Raw genomic sequence first — 10,615 nt, 5'->3', positions numbered from 1 at the left:
AGTCATGGGGATCAGCTGTTGTTTCTTTGTTAAAGTTCCTTCAAATTGTGTGGGCTATCTGCTTCCTGTTGGCATCCTGATGGGTACAGGGAGGAAGTGCCTGAAGAATATTCCCAGGGAAATTAGAATCCCAGGGAAATTCGAACCCTAGGGAGCCCCTGATGGGGAGTCCCTCTTGAGATAAGGGAGCTGGCTGTGATGCCCAAGGACTCTGAGTCAGATACTGCTGGTTTAAACCCCCAGCCCTACTCCTCAGCTCTGTGATCCTGGGCACACGGCTCTCCCTTTTTTCTGTGTATTTTCCTGTCAAACGAGCATAATTTGCTCCATCTACACTCGGTTGTTATGGTGAGCCCATGGATTCTTAGAGTCTGGAGCAAAAGAGAGCGAGCATGGGGCTTCCCTGGTGGCGCAGTGGTTGAGAGTCCGCCTGCCGACACGGGTTCGTGCCCTGGTCCGGGAAGATCCCACATGCCACGGAGCGGCTGGGCCCTTGAGCCATGGCTGCTGAGCCTGCGCGTCCGGAGCTCGTGCTCTGCAACGGGAGAGGCCACAGCAGTGAGAGGCCCGCGGACCGCACAAAAAAAAAAAAAGAGAGAGAGAGAGAGAGAGAGAGAGAGAGAGCATGAATTCAGACCCAGGTTTAAATCCTGCTTTGGCCCTTGCTGGCTCTATGACCCTGGGCAAATGATTTCACCTTCCTGAACTTCATTTCCTTCTCTGTAAAACGTTGACTGGGCTCGGTTGTGACTGTGTGGCTTTGCCAAAAGAATAATATTTGTGAGGGCGATTTTTAGCATATGCATGGCCAGTCTCATGAGAGGGGAATCATGTGTGATTTGGTCCTTGCTGTATCCCCAGCACCTAACACAGTCTCTGGCATGAAGTAGTTGCTTGGGAAATATTTGTGGCTTGAATGAACACCCCTTATTCTATGCACACTACACCCTGGAATCTTTCTATGAGAGCAGATGATTATCACAGCTTGGTGTGAAGAGTTCTGTGATGGGAGGGCGTCCAAGAGAACAGAGAGGAGAAATTGAACTATGCCTGAACGGGTGGGTGCAGTCAGGTGGGCTTCCTGTAGGAGACCACACTAGAGCTGCATCCAAAAGTAAGATATTGGCTGCACTTGATCAACTTGTGAGCTCCCTGAGAGCAGGGACCATGTCAGCCTTGCTCACTGCTGCACTCTCAGCACCTGGTTCAGAGCCTGGCACTTTATAGGGGCTTAATAAAGGATGCTGTGAATTTTGAAGTATTCCCTCCCCCAGGTAAATGGAGAAAAGGGCAATGGGAAGCAGGGAGGGCTCAATTCCACCTCTGCACTGGAGTTGCTCGGGGTCTGGGAATATAAACAGCCTCCACTAGAGAGAGCTCCGGGGGAAGCTTCATCCCTGTGTGTGTGTGTTTTGTCAATAAAGGCAGAATCCGAGTTCTGCTTAGAGAGCGGGCTGTAGAGTTAGGTATTAAACTTCCATCTCTTCTACTTACTAGCTGCATGGCCTTGGGCATCTGCTTAACCTCACTATGCTTCACCTTCCTTAACTGTAAAATGGGAATAACAATTCACCTGCAGTTGAGGATATTTTATATGCAGCCACCATTCTAGAGGTCTTAAATGTATGAACTCATCTATCCTTATGACAAGGCTTCGAGGTGAATGCTGTAATTCTGCATTGTACAGGTTGGAGACACTGAGGCCAGAGAGGAACAGTGACTTGCCTAAGGCCACACAATCTGAAATCGGGGAGCCAGGATTTGAGCCCTAGAAATATGGTGGCCAAATCCATTCTATTAACTTCCAGGATACACGACCTATAAAGTGTTGTAGGGTAAGTGACCAGTAGGTGCCTAATAAGTGGTAATTACTAGGTTATTTTAAATTATAATTCTGCTAGAGGGAGCTCGGAGAGAGGATGCGTCAGGAGAGAGGGAGGGCCGCTGGGCTGTGGCCGACTGGGGCTACGGTGCGCCTGTCACTTGCGGGCGACGCTGGACTCCGCGCGTGGTGGCGTGCGTGGGTCCCAGTCGTTGACCAGGCGCTGTGCCTGCTCGTAGCACACGTGCGGGTGCCGCTGGCGGAGGCGCAAGCGCACCACGTTGTAGTCCACGTCCTGCCCGATCTTCTTACAGTGGAGGCTCCAGGTGAGGTTCTTGCGCATGGAGAGCAGCTCCTTCAGGTTCTCTTCCACATGCGAGATGCGGCGCTGCAGTTTGTCAGTGCCCTGGAGACGGGAGGGGCCGTGTTGAGAAACAGGTGAGCCCCAGCGAGGTGCTATCTGGGATGCAAGGACACACCTGGGCCAGGTGTGCGTGTGAAAGGACAACAGCTGAAGAGGGGTGGGGCCTCAGATGGGGGGCACACCTGAGTCAGGTGTGCATGTGAAAGGGCCTCGCCTGGGAAGGAGCACAGCTGGGAGGGGCGAGCCTCGAATGGGGTTGGGAGTTACACACCTGGGCCAGAATGTACTCGGAAAAGAACCTGTGACAGTGCGGGTATGAAGGAGGGGATGCACCTGCAGTTGCGGGGAGGAGCGGACCTTGGATAGAGGTGGAGCAGAGGTTGAGGGAAATTATTTGAGACAGGTGTGGGTATTGAAGAGCATCCTTCTGGTCGAGGAGTTCAAGGACTCACAGACCTGAGTGAGGGGGTCTTACCTGGGCTAAGTGTGCTTGAGAAAGGAGTCTTACCAGGGCAGGGCCGCGCCTGGAGAGGGAGGGCAGGCGCGGAAGGGGGATGGACAGGGGCTTACCTGGGCGAGGCGCGTGGCCTCTGGGAGTTGGGTGCCCACGTGTCTCTGATACATGCGAACCAGAGGTCTGTCCAGTTTCTCTCGAGTCTCCAGGTGACTTTTTGACAGAGGACCCTGGCGGAGTGTGGTGTGTAGAGCTGTGAGGCCCAGCCTACCCGACGCCCCTGGCCACATCCCCGCAGACCCTTTTCCCAAACCATACCTTGACGAGGCCGCGGGTGATGCACATCTCCTGGTTGAATTTCGTGCACCGGTGGATAGTTCCCCTCATTAGTCCTAAGGTCATGTTCAGTCCATCCTGGGTGGGTGGGAGCACAGGGAGAGTCACATCGGCCTCCTGTCCCCTCTCCTCCTGCGTTCCCCCTCTCCCTCCTCGGTGCTACAGCATCCTAGCCTCCAGCCGCCAACTCGGAGCGGCGCCGGCGGGGCCCACCTTCAGCTCCAAGGTCTCGCGCATTTTCTGCGCTAGCGAGGCGCACACGCGGTCGCTTATCTGCTGTTGCTGTTCTCGGATGCCTTCCTCGTTCTTTGCCATATCCAGCAAAGTGTCCTTGGCCTCCATTAACAGTCGCTTGGCTTCGTACAGCGCCGTGGCGCACTCTGACGGGGTGGGGAGGAGGGACGCGTGTGGGGTGTCAGGGTCTCCTTTTCCCAGCCCTGGCTTTCTGAGTCCCCCCTCTCTATTCTCAGGTGGTGGTGGGCCCTGGGCAAGGGGGCTTTACTGATGGACTGGGAGGAAGTCCAGGGGAGGGGCCAATAGCGGGGTTAGTATGAGTAGCATCAGGGAGTGACTGAACGAGTCGGAGTGTGGGAGGCAGCAGTGCGTAGGGGAAAGAGCTAATCAAGAACGTGTGCTCTGCTGGAGACTGGCACCCCTCTCTCTTGGTCGAGGGGGTCAGTTACCCGGGGAAGGTGGCAGCCGAGAAGTGGGAGAGAGGTGAGTACCAAGGAAACCCACTATAGTGGACTCCTTTCTGTGGGGTTTTACCTGGGGTATAGGTGCCCACAGGGTCTGGAGGCGGGGTTTTCAGGCCCTGAGTGTGCGGGGTGGGAACTCGGGAGAGGTTCACCCAAGAGTGGCGGCCGGCCTGCTCCAGAATCTTGTCCAGAGGCTGGTTCATTAGCTCCACAGCTTGGAGCCTCTCCTTACAGCAGAAGACCAGAGTGTCGCGGCAGGAGGCCAGGGTCTGGGAGTGAGGAAGGAGAGAGAGGCAGAGGTCAATTGTAAGCTGGGAGATTGGGGGAAGTGACTCGTGATCTCTCAGCTAGTGGCTGCAAAGTGTTTTGCCTCCAAATTGACTTTCTCCAGTTCTTGTTGCAGCCGGAAAGGAGCAACCCATTTTCAAGGGGAAGCTCGGACGCCCAATACTCTCAGCCTCTGTCCAGAAGCCTTCAGTGGTCCCCGGGTGGGGAGTAAGGAACAGTAGGGGCTGGTGGCAGCTTTCCTGTTCCCAATATTAGTTGCTTGGGTTCTGTGCCTGGCTCTGCTCTGGCACCCTGAGAAAGCCCCTCCCCCATCAATTTCCCCATCTGTGAAGTGGAGAGGTATTTAGCTGTACCTACACTTTGGTCTTCTTGTGCCATCCCTTCTCCTCAGTTGCATTCAGGGCTTATCCCACCCCCATCCCTAGTCTCCAGGTCTCCCTTCCTCTTTTCTACTCAGTATGAAGCACCCTCAGCTGTCTTCAGAGTTCCTCTTTCCAGGCTCTACTGCATCTGGACCCCCATCCCTACCCAAATCCTACTGCCACTATTATAAAATATATTGCATTCCTTAGATATTTGTGATTATTTGAAACTCATATTAAAACAGAAGACTTCATATATATCCATATAAACACCACATTCATCAAAATATAGAATATTTCCATCACCTCAGAAATTTCCTTGATGCCCTGTACCTCTTTCCCACTAAGCTGCCTAGTAGATTAGTGAAGGGCTCAGTAAACTATAGACTTTGGACTGGCCATCCGGTTTTGTAAATAAAACTTCATTGGAACATGGTCATGCTCATTCATGTACATATAGTTTCTGGCTGTTTTTGTGCTCCACTGGCCAAATTAAGTATAGATCTTTCTCGAGTTACGACGGGGTTACATCCCAGTAAACCCACTGTAAGTTGAAAATAGTATGTTGAAATGCATTTAATACACTTAACTTACCAAACATCATAGCTTAGCCTAACCTACCTTAAACATGCTCAGAACACTTACATTAGTCTACAGTTGGGCAAAATCATCTAACACAAGGCCTATTTTATAACAAAGTGTTGAATATTTCATGTTATTTATTGAATACTGTACTGAAAATGAAAAAAGAATGGTTGTATGGGCACAGAATGGCTATAAGTGTATCCATTGAATATTTCATGTAATTTATCGAATAATGTACTGAAAGTGAAAAACAGAATGGTTGTCTGGGTAGAGAATGGCTATAAGGGTGTCAGTTATTTACCCAGTGGTTGACTGGGGGCTGTGGCTCACTGCTGCTGCCCGGCATCATGAGAGAGAATTGTACTGCATATTGCTAGCCGGGGAAAAGATAAAAATTCAAAATTTGAATTACAGTTTCTACTGAATGTGTATCACTTTTGCACCACCATAAGTTGAATCATTGTAAGTTGAGGACCATCTGTAATTGTGACAGGGACTGTATTGCACACAAAGCTTAAACAATTTACTACCTGACTCTTTAAGAAAAAGCTTTTGAAATTTAGAACTTCGTATAAATGGAATCACACAGTGTGTACTTTTAATGTCCAGCTTCTTTTGCTGAATATCATATCATTGAGATTCATCTATTTAGGTAAAAAATGGGTTTAAAAAGTCTTTCATTCATTAATGAATTCAAATATTCATTAAGCCCTTCCTGTATGCTGGGCAGTGTGCCAGGTGGCAGGGATGCAGTGGGGAAAAATGATCCAGTTCCTGACCAAAGGAAGTGAGAGGGTCAGCATGTGCAGATAAGATTGGATAGTGAGTGAATGAGAGAAATGGGGATTATCTGAAAGGGTGCATGGGATCAAAAGAGATTTTTTTTTTTATTGTGGTAAAATAGACATAGAAATTTGCCAAGGAAACCATTTTAAGTGTACAGTTCAGTGGCATTAAGTATATTCACAATGTGCAACCATCACCATTGTCCATTTTCAGAACTTTTCACCAACCCAGATAGATCTGTATCCATTAAAGGATAACCCCCCATTTGTTCACTGGTGAGAATGATCCAATAAAGAAAGAAATATTGATGATGCAGGAGAAGGGGAGAAGGTAGGTGTGGCAGGTAGATAGAATTATAGGACTGGCACAGGAAAAATGAGAGAAGTTTTCTTCAGTGGTTTCCATGCATTGGGGTCATTCATTGAGAATGAAGAAAGAGCAGGGAGTTGGAGAGATCTGAAGAAAGAGAAGGTATGAAATAACTTGCACAGTGGGACAGCAAGCCTTCTAGAGACACATGGTGAGATCTCTGCGAAAGCTCTGAGTGTCAATTTGAGATCTGAGTTCATGATTTTAAGTTGAAACATGTCTATTTGGTGTGAGCATTTTTCTCCTGGGTTTATAATCTGTCTGTCTTTTCCCAACTCCCAATTTCCATTTCTCTCTTGCAAGCCCTTCCCTAAGGGGGCCACAGGGTCTTCTCCCTTGTCTGTTTCAGACTTCCTTGAAGGATTTTTCAGGATCACCAGCTTTAAAGGAACATGACAGCGGCCTGGGGGTGCCGTAGGTTGGGTGCAAGTAAGGTTCAGCACCACGGACAGTAGGTGCACCAGCTCCTAAATCCTTTCCCCCAGCTCCACTCTCCCAAACCTGGCCGCTCCCTTCTTTGAATGCCCCTATAATATGAACTCCTTGAGGGCAAGGCCAGTTCTGTACTGTTCACAACTTTGTCCCCAGTGCCAAGCACGGTGGTTGGGACACCAGGGTACTGGATTAATATTTGTCAAATGGAAGAGTCAAAAGTACACACAGGCTCCATGAAACATAAGTACTCTCCCATCTCCATTAGTGATCTCATAAGGAAATCCTTGTTGCAAGTGTGAAGGATTCAGTGAGAGACCGTCTCTGGCTGGAGCTGACAGAGACAAGCACATAGTAGTGTAAAGAGCCCAAGATGTCTGAGTTGAATCATGAGGAAGTTCCCCCACTTCTGGGTACATATCCAAAGGAAATCAGGACCTCGAAGAGAAACAGCTCCCATGTACATTTCAGCATGATTCACCACAGTCAAGACATAGAAACAATCTAAATGTCTGTTGACAGATGAATGGATAAGGAAAATGTGTTATAATATAATATATAATACAGTAATATAATAATAGTAGTAATTACCAGTAATAACAATATTACTATATTATATTAATACTATTACTATACTAATAATATATAGCAATAATAATAATATATTAATAATTAATAAATTATGTAGATATCAATATAGTATAGTATATAATAATATATAATGAAATATTATTCAGTCTCAAAAAAGAAGGAAATCATGCCATTTGTGACATCATGGATGAGCATGGAGGATATTATGCTATGTGAAATAAGCCAGATGCAGAAAGGTCTCGCTTATATGTGGAATCTAAAATAGTCACATTCAGAGAGGGAGAAAGTAGAATGGTGGTTGGCAGAGGCTGAGGGGAGAGAGAAATGGGGAGATGTTGGTCCAGTTGCACAAAGTTTCAGTTATGCAAGATGATTAAGTTCTGGGGATCTAATGTAACTATAGTTAGCAATACTGTCTTTTATAACTGAAATTTGCTAAGTGTTCTCACCACACACACGAGGTGATTATGGTGATTATTTCACAGTGTACACATATATCAAATCCTCAATCTGTACATTTAAATATATACGCAATTTAAATTTGTTAATTGTATCTTGCTAAAGCTGGAACAAAAAAGACACCTGAGCTGAAACCACAGCCCTACCACTGGCTAGCTCCATGCCTTGGGTGAGGTCATGTCTTTCTGAGCCTCAGTTTCCCCATCTCTAAAGAGGGGATCATAGTTCTATTTCACAGGAGGATTTTAAAGACTTAATGACTGCACAGGGCTTGGCACACAGGGGGATGTTCGTTGCTATTTTGAGGCCCAACTCCATCTCTCAGAGCTCCAGTCTTTCCATTTCATAAAGTGGAAATACAGTGAATGTCAGGTCAGGGTGGGGCGGGTGTGTGGGTTGAGGGATTTGCTGTTGCTACAGTCCCCCAGGTTAGAGCAGTTTGCGCATTAGGTGACCAAGGGTCCCCCTCCAGCTCCCTTAAAGTGGCCCCAGGTATTCCCAACCTTGAGCAGGGCCTCTGATTTTTCCATATCTTTCTCCATCTTCCTCTTCATGCTCTTTAGTTCCTCTTTCTCCCAGGTAAGCATACTGTCAGCTTTGTCAGGGATCTGGAAAACAAGGAGAGAATCTTTCACACCTTTGGGAGAGGGCTGGAGGGAGAGTTCTCCTTCCAGAGTAGTAGAGGGTTTGCCAACCTCATAAACTCTGGCTTTGGGGAATGGAGTTGGGGGCACTCTCGCCTTTTGGGGATCTCACTCTCTGAGAAGGCTGTACCTTTTAGGGGGCTCTCACTTGGGGTAGGTCTTACCCTCTAGAGGGCAGGGCTGGGGGCTTCTCCCTTTATATAGGTAGGAGCCCAGTGAGCTGGGATGAAAGTGACTTAACCTGGGGAAAGGTTATCATCACTTTCTGGGGCTGAGGGTCCCCCGTCCTTGGTGATGGTCTTATCTTCTCTCCCTGGCTAGAAGTGGAGGAGTCTCATCGTAGGGATGATGAGGGTTTGCCTTCTTGAGGTCTTACTATCTGGATCTGGGGTCTGGGGCTAGGAATCCCACCCTGTGGGTGGGGTCTCATCTCTCCCCAGAGAGGCTGGAATATTCTCCCCTTTTGGGGTGGGGGTCTGCGGTTTCACTTTAGGGGAAGGATTTCACCAGGGCTGGGACTAGGGATCTCACCCTTTCCCCCTGGCTAGGGGCTTAAGTCTCAGGTGCAGGGGCTGGGAGTCCAAGGGTCTCAATCTTTACACAAAATCTGCTCCTTTTCGCCTGGGTGAGGCCCGGGGAGGGGTTCTCACTCGCTGAGGCTGGTGGGGAACTTTGGTTAGGGTTTTAAAGATAAGCATTTTGAGGAGAGTTTCATCCGGGTTGGGACAAGGACATCACCCACTCTGCTCAGCTGGGGGCTTCGTGTGTGTTTTCAGTGGGATTGGGGCACTGAGGGTCTCATGCCTGTGGGAGGGTCTCACCCTCTGCGCCTAGGGACTGGGTGAGTGATTTCATGTCTGGACTGGGGGTTGTAGATTTTATTCTTTGGGAAGGATTTCATCTAGTCTGACTCAAGTGTCCCACCTTCTCTCCCCGGCTGGGCGACTGGGATAGATTCCCCCTCTGGGGCAAGGGGCCTGAGAATCTCATCTCTTTGGGAGGATCTCCACCTCTGGCGCTGGAAACAAAGGCACCTCATCTTGGGGGAATTTTCTTGTGCTCTCACTCAATGGAGCTGGGATGGGTTGGAGAGTTCTCTCTATAGGGTGGGTTTTGCCCAGGCTGAGCATCTGGGAGCGGAGGCCTTAGTCTTTGCGACTGGGCTGGGGGGAATGGTGGTCCCACCTTCTCAGACTTGGGCCGGTAGCCCCGCAGCTTGACGCTCTGCTGGTTAATAAGCAGGGCCTTGCGCACTTCGCTGAGCCTGTGGTCGGTAGCCTCCCGCTGGCGCTGCAGCAACCGCAGCTGCCCATTGATCTGGTGCTGGGCGCGGCTGAGGCGGGCGGCAGTGAGGCGCGCCCCACGAGCGTGCGCGTGCACCACCTCGGCCGTCTGCAGGGCCCGCGCGTCGCGGTGTATGGGCAGCGGCAGGCGCGCATGCCAGGCAGGCGGCTTCATCTTGCCCTTCCACAACGTAACGCCCTCACCCGGCGGTGGCTTCTCCATGGTGCTGCCACCTTTGAGCATCTCCACGCGGAAGCGCCAGGGCAGGATGTAGGCGGGCCGGCAGAGGTGGCGCGCCATGTGTGGGTCCCGCACGCTGTCCTTGGGTTGCCACATGGTTACCGCCTCTTGCCCACAGCGGTCGGTCAGCTGGTGCGCCTTCTGTGTCAAGGCCTTGGTCGCCTCGCGCCATGCTGGAGGCCCAACACGCGTGTCCTGGCTGTGCTCAACCGGGGGTATCAACACGGGCATGGTCCCTGATTGGTGTCCTCGCCTGGCCCGAGGTCCTCTCCAGGAGAGGCAGGGACCCCCAACCACACGCAACTCCTTCCTGGCCTGAAGAGTTAGTGAAGCAGAGCACCCATCACCAGGACGACCGTGGCAACAGCGCAGGCAGAGTTCCAAAAGTGGGGGAGGGGAAAGGCTAGAGGGAAGGGTTGGATGGACTCTTTGCTTTGGAGCCAGGCAGAGGTGGCTTGGAATCCTGGCTCTTTGAGAAAACCGACCTCATCTAGCCCACCCCTCACTGTTGCTTCTTACCCTCCAGGAACACGGGCCTTCTGCCAGCTCTGAGGACATGCTAAGGTCTTTCCCACTTCAAAGCTTTGGATTTCCGGTTTCTTCTGTGTAGTATACTCCTTTCCACCTCCTTCCCATGGCTGGCTCCTTTTCAGTCTTCAGAACCCAGCTTAAATATTACCATCTTTTGCGGAGCACAGGCTCCGGACGCACAGGCTCAGCGGCCACGGCTCACGGGCGCAGCCGCTCCGCGGCATGTGGGATCTTCCCGGACCGGGCCACGAACCCGTGTGCCCTGCATCGGCAGGCGGACTCTCAACCACTGCGCCACCAGGGAAGCCCCAAGTATTACCATCTTAAAGGAGTCCTTCCTTAGTGCAATATCTAAGCTCTACTCTCTCCC

General features: G+C 50.4%; 1 protein-coding gene across 1 annotated transcript; it reads right to left on the bottom strand.

Moving 5' to 3' along the window:
- Positions 1-1,879: 1,879 nt before the first annotated feature.
- Positions 1,880-10,055, bottom strand: TEKTL1 (tektin like 1). The gene is made up of 7 exons (XM_007460960.1): positions 9,376-10,055; positions 8,050-8,154; positions 3,745-3,943; positions 3,190-3,356; positions 2,959-3,054; positions 2,757-2,870; positions 1,880-2,228 (listed from the first exon to the last, which is right to left on the bottom strand). The coding sequence occupies exons 1-7, from the start codon at positions 9,943-9,945 to the stop codon at positions 1,980-1,982; spliced, it is 1,500 nt and encodes a 499-aa protein (XP_007461022.1). The 5' UTR covers positions 9,946-10,055; the 3' UTR covers positions 1,880-1,979.
- Between the last annotated feature and the right edge of the window lie 560 nt (positions 10,056-10,615).

Source organism: Lipotes vexillifer, unplaced genomic scaffold (assembly GCF_000442215.2).
Source record: "Lipotes vexillifer unplaced genomic scaffold, Lipotes_vexillifer_v1.1 scaffold469, whole genome shotgun sequence".
Lineage (NCBI taxonomy): Eukaryota > Metazoa > Chordata > Mammalia > Artiodactyla > Lipotidae > Lipotes > Lipotes vexillifer.
The sequence above is the reverse complement of the archived record's forward strand: the minus strand, read 5'-3'. Positions and strand labels throughout refer to the sequence as shown.